The sequence below is a fragment of the Phlebotomus papatasi genome, chromosome 1 (assembly GCF_024763615.1).
Source record: "Phlebotomus papatasi isolate M1 chromosome 1, Ppap_2.1, whole genome shotgun sequence".
Classification (NCBI taxonomy): Eukaryota; Metazoa; Arthropoda; class Insecta; order Diptera; family Psychodidae; genus Phlebotomus; species Phlebotomus papatasi.
Window position 1 is genome coordinate 91,747,089 of NC_077222.1, and position 13,769 is coordinate 91,760,857.

At 33.3% G+C, this 13,769-nt stretch overlaps 2 protein-coding genes across 4 annotated transcripts in view; one reads left to right on the forward strand and one right to left on the reverse strand.

The window, feature by feature from the left end:
* The window catches only part of LOC129809724 (major facilitator superfamily domain-containing protein 6), a 54,614-nt gene that overhangs the window by 12,544 nt on the left and 28,301 nt on the right, over window positions 1–13,769 (reverse strand). The gene's annotated exons all lie outside the window — the stretch shown is intronic.
* Window positions 1,281–7,725, forward strand: LOC129809722 (transferrin). Its single transcript, XM_055859763.1, has 5 exons — window positions 1,281–1,815; window positions 2,580–2,947; window positions 3,009–3,153; window positions 5,775–7,125; window positions 7,421–7,725. Exons 1-5 carry the CDS (start codon window positions 1,701–1,703, stop codon window positions 7,623–7,625), a joined length of 2,184 nt encoding a protein of 727 aa, XP_055715738.1. The 5' UTR covers window positions 1,281–1,700; the 3' UTR covers window positions 7,626–7,725.

Here is a 13,769-nt window from a genome sequence, read left to right on the forward strand (position 1 = left end):
GGTTTTGTATGTGAGTCATATTTTAACCTCCTATATATTTAAAACTTTGCAATAGAGAAAACACGGAATTTCGACCTGGTTCTTCTCCTCCTTTATTCTTTAGCCAACGTTTCGGAGCTGAATGGCTCCTTCCTCAGGTCTACAATATACATATAAACATAGATTTAAAAATAACTCATTTATAAAATCATAAAATTCCCAGTCTGACCCCCCATTCCCCATTCCCAGTCTGACCACCTTCATGTGCACATCGTCCATATATGTAAAAGTGATAGTGAAAGAATTCCCTGACACCCTTTTTCCCACCAATTTTCATGTAGGAATTTTATGATTTTGTAAATGAGTTATTTTTAAATCTATGTTTATATGTATATTGTAGACCTGAGGAAGGAGCCATTCAGCTCCGAAACATTGGCTACAGAATAAAGGAGGAGAAGAACCAGGTCGAAATTCCGTGTTTTCTCTATTGCATCAAGTTATCGGCCGGATTCCATATATTTAAAACTTTGTTTCAAAATTTTAGGTTGTAATGTGTCTAACCTAAAACGATCCTAACTTATAAATTTGCTACACTATAACTTACATATTCAAAGATAAGCAATAATGTTTAAATGTATTTATTGTAACAAAAACTCCCCTAATTAAATGATGTTATGTTTTCATATTCAAAGGTTTTGTTGTTTGTTATGCATAGCATAACCCAAATATGCGTTTAAGACATTATTCAGGCGGACATTTCGTCCATAGACTAAAATACCGTTGAATCATTCCTAATAACGGGTTTTCAAGGTTAAAGGTTAAAAAGACACTTGAGAGCGCATTTATCAAGCGAATGGGGTCATGTTTGGCCTCCTTGGTTTTTGGATATCAGATTAACCAATTCCGAGAAATCTTGTCCATCGATTTTTTTTAAAAATTCTACAAAATTGGCAGAAAAAAGAGGGTGCGATTAACTTTTTTTCCTCAGAACTTTAACACTTTTTAGGTGTAAAAATATATCAACATTTTTAATGTTAATTTTACACCTCTTTAAGGGTAAAATTAACATGAAAAGGGGTTACTTAAACCCCTAATATACCTAAAAAGGCTAATATTTACACAGATTTTGGATCAATACTGCAGGGTAAAATTAACATTTCCGGAATGTTATTTTAACTTTTTCGGACTTCTCTCAGTGTACATTGAAAAATTGAGAAGACCATATTTTTGAACTTCAAAAAAAATCAAATTGCGCCTTGTTCATAGTAATACCTTGAGTAGTCAACCCCCTGTTTGAGCCCACTCTTGGCCAGACAACCTTATGCTTCAGTGGATTTTTATTCTCTTCTCTCGAAATATTCGCCTTCAGTCTATCGTTGTCTGTCTGCTGATCCACTCGCATTTCCAGCGACACCTTAACACTATCCCCCAAATACTTCCCAAGTCACTTCTCACCTGTTGCGCCTCTATTTCGTGTGGATTTAATAGTGCCCAGCAAAAAAAAAGTGCTTTAGGACTTAAGTGAAACTCTTGTGAAAATTTTAAACAATTTTGATGTGATTGCAAAACAAATAAAAGATTTCCTATCTCCATTTCCATCGTCTTTTTTGTCTGTGTTTCTCTTTAAGATCGATGTGCCATCGAAGATTGCGGATAAGTTGAGTGTTAAGTGTTGGACGGTACGACAAAAATTAAAAATTATAGTGTCTTGGTGCATAAAAATGCCAATAAAATTGAGTGTTGAACATTTCACATTAATTGCCCTCCAAGCAATTTTATTAACATCTTTAGTCATCATTGCAACTGCCAAAGGCCTTCCGGGCACCCAAGACAAATGTAGGTGATTTATTTTTTGGAGATTATGCGACTTTTAGAGACATTTTTTTTTTTTTTGAAGAGTTCAACCGAAAAAATGCTAAATGAACAGGTTTTGTGAAGACATTTTTTTTTCTCTCACATTTCCGTCTTCAAAGTCCCGCTTCTTCTTTTTACGTGTCTACCTTCCTCTTGCAATCTTCTGTCTTCTCCATGTGTTTTGTATGATGCCATCGAAACCATTGAAAGTGAAAGCATTATGCTATTTGTAATTCTTATTTTCTGCATGTTAACTCATTATCTCTTTTTTACGAAATTTTCAATGTCGCAACGCTCCAATGATACTTTTTTTCTAGTTCCTGTATTACGCATCTAATTGCGATAGTTACGCTAATTTTTGGAGCTCTTTCTTAGCATAATTGTTAGACGGTGACGCGAATGAAAGAATGTCCTCCATATGAGTTCAATGAAACGTTCAGGATCTACTAAAAATTCTGCGGGGAATTCCAGAGATGGCTATCATTCGGAACAAAAAGTAGAATCTCTTCCAATGAACTTCCCAGAAACCAAGCCTCTGGGTCATTCTCACTTCGCGCTCATACTGTGAATTCCCGCCGGTAATTACTCAGAATTTGCTGTTTCATTCACGCATATACAGCCAATAAAGTGCGATCTTCTTAAACACTTTCCGTTCAAGGTCACCAAGATTAGCTCTTGATCTCCTCGACATGTAAATTTGTCGCGGGAATTTCTCATGCTAATCACTCAATTGTTTTTTTTTCCAGTGCGTGTCTGCATTTTGGATGGACGTGGATCATTCAACAAATCCCACAAATACTGCCCAATTCTCGAGGAAACCTCCAACATTGAATGTGTCATTGGAGTTGATCGTTTAGACTGTGTTCGTCGAATTAACAAGGGATCAGCGCATTTTGGGGTCTTTTCAGCTGAAGATCTCATCGCTGCAAGATGGGCAGGAGTTGAGGTTCTTGTAACTAATGAAATGCGCTTCAATCATGCCCCTTTTGAATATGAAATCGTGGCTGTTGTGGACAATGAAGCCGGTATTAATACCCCACATGATCTCAGAGGGAGCAAATTTTGTCATCCAGGACATGGGCTCCACAATCACTGGACTGATGTCCTGGCAAATGTAAGGATTATCTTCCCTCTTCTCTAAAAAAAACCTATTCTAAACATTCCCCATCTTTCAGTACTTTGAATCTATGCTCGTGGCCAGACAATGCGATGACGATCTTTCTCTAGCAGAATCAAGGATCAAGGCATCATCAAAATTCTTCGGACCATCTTGCAAAGCAGGCCCATGGGTACCGGATCCAATAGAAGATCGCATTTTAAGTAAGTAAACTTTTCCATTAACACCCACTGTAAACTTTTAGGTAAATTCCCTGTCTAGACAAATTGTTTGTTCAATCAATTCTTCGCAGAATATCATTTGCGCAGGAATATTTCTTTGAATTTGCACAGAGATTTTTCGAAGAAATTACACCTTTTCTAGCACATAATGATACATTTGAACTTGAACTACCAATGACATTGAAGATATGTACCCCTAAAAATTCTTAATCTCAATCCCGGAATTAGATTAAAAACGCTTATGTTAAAAACATATCCAATTAAATGGAATGCGATTAATCTTTTTTTTTTCTAAACGAGATTGATTGCGTTGAAGATTGTTTTGCAAATTCTCCGTCATACGAAAAAAAACTTGTGAATCATAAATCTATGAGGAGCCTTAAACCGGTTAAATTGTTATGAATGAAAAATAGAAAAGTTCATCCAGCAAATAAAATCGTTTTATAACTGGGAAAACTGAAAGCTAAATAAAAGTTATATGGCCCCATATTCTTTTCTTCAGACTAATACGTAAACCGGAATTAATTACTAATCTTAACCTCTAAAAGAAATAATGTGAGGTTATTCTTACTTGATCTTTTAATCTAAATTCTTATTTTAATTGATCAACCTAGTGGAGAATCTTCATTGCAGATTACTTATTATCACTATCATGTTTAGTTTTTAACTTAAATAGTTTTTAAATAGGGGAGACTGGGGCAAAAAGTCACAAAACGGATATTTTATTCTTTTTCGAGCTACTTGAGCGCAGTTTTCTTAGGAAATTTACAGCTCTACAACTTTGTGAAAGTAATTTTCCTCTATTTTGTAAGGAAATACGTTTATCGAGCCAATTTCTAAAAGGTAATTTTGTGACTATTCTCAAAAATGCTGGGGCAAATAGTACCAGACATTGTGTATTATCATATTTTGATAATACCTAGAGGACATATTTTCATAGAAAATTTATTCATCTACACTTTTGTAAAACACCGTTTCCTCTGCGAGAAAAGTGAGAAAACGAGAAAAGCGCTTTTCAAGCTATTTTAGAAAACAAAAAACACAAAAGACTGCAAATCGTTTGACCAATGGAAACAACAAGCGACGAGGCATGATAATGACGTTTCTTTTCGCCGTGAGACATCAGAAATTGCTTCGCTTTTTTGTTACTTTTTGCTCTATACCTTTTGTTACTTTTTACCCCAAGTGGCCATTTTTAATAAAAGGATTTCTCGAGAAAAGAACTTTTGTGAAATTCTAAAATAGATAGCGGATTCGTATTCAAAAAATCCAAATTATTTAGAAAATATTCACCAGTGCATCAATTTTGGAAAATAAGTAGGTAATAATTGATATCTCTTGTAAGGAAAATATTTCAAAAACATGCCTAAAAATTTCAATGTTTTTTATTTTCTAAATTCCTTGTTCGGATTCTAAGAAATTTACGACATTGAAGAAGGTCTATGGAGGCTATCTATAGAAAAAAATTTGATCTGCTACCTTTTTTACCTTGTAAGATATTAAATTTTGAATTTTTCGATTTGTGACTTTTTGCCTCAGTCTTCCCTATGAATAATAAATTTCGAATGTAAGGTTATGTCAGACTTAAACTTATCCTGTCATTTCAGATAGAAATTGTCGGATAGAAAGTGATCAAAAATAAAACTCAAGACGTTTAACAAACAAATACAGTCTAGTTCCTCAAATCTGAACTCCTCAAATTTGATTGAGTTTAAAATGTAAAATTTGAGGTTATGTGAAGAAAGTTTTTCGTGAAGTCTGAATTAGAACCATTTTTCTGTTTTGTTTCCTTAATATTATCGTATTATATTAACTTCCTCAACAAATTCCATTATTTCTTTAACAATAAATTGCATTGATAAATTCCCTAAAGTTATCTTTCTTAATTTAGGGAAAGTGCCTTTCACATGAATTCCGTTACGTTTTTGAAAATATCGTTCAAATTTGAGGAGTGAGAAATGTCATCTACACCCCCCAAATGTTCAAATTTGAAGTACTCTACTATACCTAAAATCATACAGTAGAGCCCCGCTATAGCCCATATTTGGTTCCAAATTTGACACTTGGGTCGCACTATAGTCCATGTCATTTTTTAAAATTATCAACGACTTTTAGTATTGAAATTGCTCGACGGCTTCCACTTTCTTTGCGATTGTGGTACTTGTCCTCGCTCTCTTCATTATAGGATCACAATTATCACAACTACTGAATAAAGTTTGCCAAAAATATTGTAAAATAATTATGACAACATTGCATGTCGCATACTAAAAAAAACATAACCTAACTTAAAATCAGTGTTTTGAAATCAATGGTCGATAAATTGTGGACTATAGAGCGATGGCCTATAGCAGGGTTCTACTGTATCTTCATAGCATTCAACACATTCACACCTTACATAAAACAAAATTAAAGAGATGCCACCGACACAAAAACCTAACACATTATTTGATGTAATCGATGTAATCTATTCTTTAAATTGACAGCGAAATGTTTAAAAGTCCTTCAAGAGAAATTTTGAAATTTTTCTCATAACCACATTCTCAGTATTTTTAGGTTAGGTCCAACATAACCTCACATTTTATAAATTGCCTATGTTCTTGCAGAAAAGCGCTATCCATCCCTATGCCAAATCTGTGGAAATCCTGAACACTGTGGAATCGGGGACAAGCACTGGGGCCGTCGAGGACCACTATACTGCCTCACCAGTGGAGCTGGTGAGGTAGCCTGGGTTCGCCTCGATGATGTTCGTAGTCATTTCGGACTCAGTGGCCTTCCAGCGGAATCCGATCCCTCCAGCTTCAGTCTCCTCTGTCCAGACGGACACTTGCAACCCATCAACACAAAATACCCTTGTGTCTGGGTAGCTAAACCCTGGCCAGCAATAGCCGTCAAGAGAGAGTACTCTGAGAGAATTACAGAACTCCTAGAGCAACTATCTCATGATGACTTAAAAAGTTGGCAGAATGCCCTACTAAATCTTCTGGAGACCTATCATGTGGACGTGACTCCTTTAGACATCTCCATGCCTATTGAGGATTATCTAGATAGAGCGGTGGGCTTCCAGGGTTCATATTCTTTCCCATCTTGCAATCCCCCTCGTTCAATTGTATACTGCACGACTTCTATCATTCAACATGCCAAGTGTTCCTGGCTTCAGGAAGCTGCATCGGTTTATGGAATTGAACCCAATCTTCAGTGCATTCGTACTGAACACCTAGACAGATGTATGGACGACGTCAAACACAAAGTATCGGACGTAGTACTTGTGTCTCAAGATCAGAGAATCAAAGCTGAGAGGGAATATTTCCTCAAACCCATTCTTTATGAATTCTCCTCAGACTTTGAGAAAAGATATGCTGTTGTGGCTGTTGTTGGAGCCAAATCCTCAATTAATAACTTAGAACAACTTAAGGGTAAAACAGCTTGCTTCCCTTCCTTCGAGGGAGCAGCTTTTCTTTCAGTTGGAGAAACTTTACTGAACAAATCCCTAATTCAACCATTCTGCAAACCCTCCACTCAGGTAGAGAATTTCTTCTCTGCCAAATCGTGCCATTCCAGTTCACGCAAAACCGGAAACTGTGAGATTTACAAAGGAGAAGAAGGGGCTCTCAGATGTTTGACCGAAGGACATGGAGATGTGGCATTTATAGGGATTGAAACGTGGAAAGCATTTGAGGAAGGAAACCTCAAAGGAACTTGGAGTAAAGCCTTCAAAGCCAGTGAATATAAATTGCTGTGCCCATTTGGAAATACCAAAAAAATACCTACTTGCTACCTCCACTGGACAGCTCCTGGACACCTCATGATTCACAACAGTACAAACCTCATGCGCAGGAATGAGATTTACAATTCTCTCAGGGATATGGATAGACTGTTCGGAAAGACTTTCAGCACAAAAACCCAGACTTTTACACTTTTTGGGCCATTTGACAAGAAGAATGATGTTCTTTTCAAGTAAGTATTCTTTGCCAAAATCATTCTAACTCTGTAGAATCGAATTATTTCATATAACCTATATATTACTTAGAACTTTGAGGTTAGATAAAACATAACCTCTAAACTAAGTGAATGTTATCATTTATCTCTTTTAGGAACTTGAATGAAAAATAATGCAAGTTCCTTTCTAACTTGAGAAGTTTACAAGTTTTGAGAGGTTGCGTCGAATTCAAAACTTAACCTTATATTTAGAAATAACCTATTAGAGATCTAACAACCTAACCTAATATTTTTTCTATTGAAAACCTTCCAGAGATGCAACAGATGGCCTCAGAGGATCAGTTGATATCCTCAAAGATCGTGCAGATCGCAGTTTGGAAACGACTTACAAGAAATACGCCCATGCAAAGTGTTTATTCGGTGGAAGCTTTACTTTACAAACAACCAGCAATATTGTCCTATTAGGAGCACTCCTCTTCCTTAAACTATCCAGTAAATTCTTCCTTCATGCCAGTTGAATTCATACGGAAAACCGCTCTACAGCAACCCTCCCAACTTTATTGCAATTTTTAATAGAAATTGTCGAGAGAAATTGTGATATTAAATCATTTATTTATACATCTTGTCTTTCCTTTCAACAATTTATTTCATTTTATTGTGAATTGTTTTTCATCGAAGAGCGTCAACAAAAGGCTTCATTAAACTTTGCTTAATGATCCATCCAGAAGACGTATGGTTATTGCTTTTTTTCTCTCTAGCTTTTTATTTAGTTAAATTTTCCCCATATTTTATACACCCCGTAAAAGTGACAAGATGTTGTTTTTTATTTACTTAGTTATTTTTTTTTAGATTTGCGCAGAAAAACTTAATGATAAATAGACAAACATACCAAAAAGCGTCAATAAACTTAAAACGAAGTTCAGAGGAGAATCCCAATGAATCACCCAGAAAATAAATAACACTTAAGTCCCAAATACACTCAATGAAAAATGAAAAAGGGAAAACTTTTTTTAGTACATGACTTATTTCATGTCCTTCTGCGTTATCGACTCTTTTATTTTGGTTCCTGTCACGGCTGTTTCACCTGTTTCACCCAGATCTCGTGTTCTAAAACCGCCAAACACTCGTGATAGGAACGAACACAAAGAAAAGACAATTAAACAGACGCACAAGAGAGCAGCCATGTACTAAAAAAAAATATTTTCTCTATTTTCATTTTTTTTTATTGAAATAATACAATTATAATCATTTCATTTGAAACTATTTTAAACATTTTAGATGTTAATTTACGTAAATTAGACACTGAGACACTGAGAGAAATTCAATGCTTTATGGTTATCCTACTCTTTCACGCTCTTCTTCTTCTTCTTTTGAACAATACACCAGATTAAATTGAGTTCAGTCTAATTTTGAAACCGAAAGACTAGGGTAGACTTATGTAGATCTTTTGAGAAAGATAGAGAAGTGAATTTTGGTTTTATGAAATTTTCCTGAGCTAAAAGAACAGGAAAATCCCATTTTAGATCAGAAAAATTTCATAAAATAGAAATTTACATCCCTTTCAGTCTTAAAAGATTAGCATAATGTCTATCCTACTCATCTGCACTCTTTTTCTTCTTTTGAAAATCACACTAAATTTACTTCAGTCTAATTTGGAGTAGAAAGAATAGGATAAGAGTAATAATAGGATCCTGTGAGAGGGAAAGTTACGCGAATTTTGATTTCATGAAATTTTACCAATCTAAAAGATGTGCTGGAAGTATAATGGCTCCGGCACACCTTTTAGATCAGGAAAATTTCATGTAATCGAAATTCACACCTATTTCTTTCTCAAATGTTTTGCATATGTCTATCCCACTCTTTCGGACTCTTCTTATTCTTTTAAACATCAGACCAAATTAATTTTAGTTCAATCTAATTTTGAGCGCAAAGAATAAGATAAACATATGCAAAATGCGTGAGAAAGAAAGAGATGTGAATTTTAGTTTCATGAAATTTTCCTGATCTAAAAGGTATGCCAGATGTATAAGGAACTATAATTCCAAAATTGAACATTCTATCCCCATTATTTCGGGTACATTGACTGAATCGGTTAATTAGTTATTTAAAAAATAACCTATATAGAGGAATTCTATAAAAGTATGACTATCCAATGATAGATTCAAAATTTTTTGTGTGATTAATTCGGAAGAACAAATTAAAAATCTGAATCATATCAATTACAGAAAGCTTTGCAATGGCCATTAGATACTCTCTGGATTTTAATGTTATCCTACTTCAGAATTCGCCTTAAAAATTTGTCATATGATTGTCAGTACTGTTACAGAATTCCCCCACTGATTCTACAGTGGTGGAAATAAGTGTAATTCCACCCCTTAATCCTTAAAGAAACTCAACAAAAAAGACATTTCGAAAAACATTTATACGTAGACCTTAATGTCCTTTAATGCCAACATAAAATATCGACATTTTGATTTTTTATTCTAAGTATTATTAGAAATATAATAGAATTTTGTTTTTTAGGCTGGAAATAAGTATAATTCCACTCAATAAATTGATCGCTAGGGTATATATTTTTGACCAAATTTAGGTTAATATCTTTTAATAATTTCGTTTTTAACTAAAATTAATAAATTAAGTTCCATTTTCTAAAGTTTTGGATTAATTTTTACTGAAATATCATAGGAAAAATGTTTAACAAACAAAAATAAAGAAAAAATTAAAGTCTTGGTGGCGATGGATTTTAGGAACTAAGAAAAATAACAAGGCTCTATTAGAAAATTGTCAAATTTGTCAATATATTCGCCATATATGCTTCTTAAGGTACCCCAAGGCTCAAAAATTTTCTATTGTTAGAGGCCAAAAGAGCTTTCTGCCTCTAACAGTGTTGCTTTTCAGTGCAAAAACATCTAAAAACATTTAGAAAAATGTTTTTAGATAAGTTAATTTATGAATTTTATAATTTTTATCGTTTTAGAGATATTTTGTGTGTCACTCACAGTGACCAAGATACTTTCAAGATGAACAAGATAAGCAAGATACATTATTTGTCTTCTTTTAAGATGAAGTATCTGCAATTGCCTAGTTTTAAGAACTCGACATAGCCTTGAAAGTTGGTGAATTCAAGCGAAGTTTGAATTACCATATATATCCATGATATTCTTTTCAATTATTTCAGTTCACAAAGTCTTATAGCAGCGTAAACATGTATAGAGTTGCTTTACGCAGTGTTAAGATATAATTTTATAATTTTTTATTGTATTTTAATGTTTTAAGTACAGTGAATTGGTGTGTCCTAAAATGCCAATCGAGTAGAAATGGTATCAATTTTTAAAAACTTATCTCAACAAAATATATTTAAGTGCATAGCAAATAATAAAGATTTGCCATATTTGAGAAGCAACACCTACAGATTATTTTCCAAAAAAGAAGGAAAATTCTTCCGCAATGCCACAAGGTAACGTAAAATTTTTTTTAAGGGAAGTAAGAAATCAATCCATCACTTCAAAATAATTAACCTCAAACATTTGATTTATAGAAATGAATTCAGAGCACAAAACTCTACGTGTACCTCAGGTTATACTAAGAAGAGGGAGGAGTATTTGTTGTATTTTCCAGGTTTGGAATTTTTTTTTTTTTAATAATTGCTTTTAAGTAATAAATAATACATGAAAATATTATTTGACCTAATAAATTCAGAGTTATTTTAATAATGTTCCTTCATATAATCTTTTTATCAATTTTCTACCATTTTGCATTTGCAGATATTGTCCAGGAACTAAAGGACAAGATAAAATTATATAGTTCTGATGCATCTGAGCATTATGCACGTGTAAGATAATTTACTTTGTCTAATCGGAAAAAAAAACTATTTTAAATTACATCTTTCATTATGTTTCTTGTTATAACAATAATCAATGGCAAATCCTCAATTTCTTACGTATTAATAGGTATTGCAGTACAACGTTCCACCTTACCAAGTATTGTGTGGTATGTCAACAGTTCATGCTTACAAATTAATTGCTCCTAAAGCTGCATTGACAGAGAAGAATATTAAATTATCTGTCTATTTGGGATGGTGTTTGCAGTTGGTAAGTTATCTCAGGTGATAGATGATACATAATTAAATTTTAGTATCTACAAATAATACCAATAGTCCCTCAACCCTACAGTCATAAATGTATCTGAATTTCATGAATTTAATATTTTATGATATTACTTTAAGTTAAGGAATCATAAACGACTTTCATATATTTCAAAAAAAAATTATTCGTCATCATTATACGTTACACTTTCCGAAACCTATTAAAGCAAACGAAAATATTTCAGGGGTAACATAGATAAAATAAAATACTATAAAAAAACAGCAATTTTTTTCCAAATATTTTTTAACGTAATAAAAAATTTGTTTAATTTAAACTCTAAAGCATAAAAAAGTACAGTATTTCAACTGAATTTTCTGAAGTTTTCATATTAAAATCTTAAAACTTCAGCTATTGGAGCCTGATTATCAAAGACTTTTATAAGCAAAACTTATTTTTCGATAAACAAGATTACTCAAATTAGGTTAGTCTGAAGTCAAAAAACAAAATATTTTCTGTTAGCAGAACAGTTAGACTTGTCCTTGAACGCAGGATTTAAAATAAAATTATATTTGAATTATTGTGGGAAATTTTGAGCATATTTTACACAACATTTTGCCCTGGAAAATAAATTGTGATCAAGGAAAAAAAACTCGTTTAAATACGAGTTTAAATCTTCTTCTAAGAGGACATACAGGGGGTGCGAGATTATGTATATTTTCGGGATCGAGAAAAAACGCGCAAAACGTCTTTATGCATACAGAAATTTTACATACTTTCAAGAGAGTTCTTTTGATTAAGTTTAAGTTTAAGTTTATTGAAAACTTAAACTGATTAAGTTACGGAAAGGCCGTAAAATATACAAAATATTGTTGGATCCGATTTCTTGAGTTATTTTCAGCGTCAACGGTTCACAAGTTACGCATTTTACATTTACCGCCTCCAAAAATGGCATACATTTAGGGGTAGGGGGAACTGGGGCAGTAGTAAACTGGGGTAGTTGTAAACACTGTGATTTTTTTCATTAATTTTAAGACTCCAGAGGATAAAACCCATAAGCATTCATAGATACCATGGGGATGTATGTCCACAGATGAATTGGTCAATAAAATCCTAATACTTTAAAAATAAAAATCATTTTTCCCGAAAATGTTGATATTTCAATTATTTTGGTCATTTGGATTTCCACCTGGAAATTAAAAACTGTGTAAAATAATCGAAATGTAGCAATACCTGTTCTTTCCTACATCTTTTATTAGGATTATATTTATGCATTTACTAGACAAATTGAGATTCTCATTATTTCAAAAGAATTAATAATTGGTCAGAAAACAGCATTTGGGGTAGATGTAAACAGGCAATTTCAATTTCACAAAATGAGTAGGTAAAAGAGCGGGAAATTGACCTTCATGCGAAATATCTATAATTCATAGATTACGAAAAAAAAGTGGTGGCACTGTGTTCAATAAAAAGTCACATGATGTCAAAATATGGGGAAAATCCATTGAAAAATGTCTTTGATATGCATGCTTTTAGTTTTTTTGCTATTTTAATTATTCTTTGTAAAAAGTGTCGTGATTTTTTGAAAAATATACAGTTTTTATATATCTGTTAAGTAATTAAAATAATCGAAAGTGGTGCAAAGTTAATTTCAAGGGTGGAAAAAAGGGTGTTTACATCCTCCCCAGAAAGTGTTTATTTCTACCCCAGGTATTTTGTGAAAAGAGAAAAATGCACAGTGACACATATTTTATTTTTATGGAAAACTCAATTGTTTTCCAGCATCCGCATTATCCTCGACGAATTGCCTATACCCAAGGGTAAAACATGAGCTAAGAAATATTTTCCAAAAAATCACAGTGTCCTTGGAAAATCACCTCAAATTCGCATCTATCGAAAATGGTTACATGTGCCCCAGTCTCCCCTATATCAAAAATTATTTCACAAATGAGCTCCTAAGTGATAGTGGAAAGTGCTCATGCTTGATACCATTGGAAGCTTCGTAATGACTAAGTTTTTCCTATGTTTCTTTAATAAACATGACTCCGCAATATATTTTAAAAACTGGCCACTTTCCAATAATTTTTAAAATATGGTTGCGACGAGTCACATATATATTTTGAAACATAGAAAATTTAGTCATTACGAAGCTTCCAATGTTATCAAGCATGGGCACTTTCCCCTATAGGCAAAGATGCATGAATGTGTTTGCGTAATTCCGGGACCCCCTGTAAAGTAACTTTCTTCGAATAGGATCACTGAAAATAAATATAAGTCCAGGGGCTAAAGTTTGAAATTTTCAAATGAAAATTTCAGAAATAGTTTGAGTGTTATACTTTTAAATTCTTTGAAGCTTGAAATAAATGAAATGTTGAAAAAAACTTGAGAGAAAATGTGTTGTTTGTTTTTAGACTTCTTGACCTCCATAACCCTTTAAAGATGATCTGTAAAATCTAAAATATTTCATTTTACTGCTCGAATCCCTCAGAGAGGGTAGTATCCTTCAATTTTCTGACAACAAAAATTTCCACATTTCATCTCCCGGGGTCATTTCACTCAACATATTTTTAAGTTTCAGAC

Bases quoted from the DNA above. Each gene is read 5' to 3' on its own strand.
- LOC129809722 (XM_055859763.1), top strand. From the start codon at position 1,701: ATGCCAATAAAATTGAGTGTTGAACATTTCACATTAATTGCCCTCCAA. The intron at 1,816-2,579 runs GTAGGTGATTTA...TTTTTTTTCCAG, and splicing joins TCCGGGCACCCAAGACAAAT to TGCGTGTCTGCATTTTGGAT. The intron at 2,948-3,008 runs GTAAGGATTATC...CCCATCTTTCAG, and splicing joins GGACTGATGTCCTGGCAAAT to TACTTTGAATCTATGCTCGT.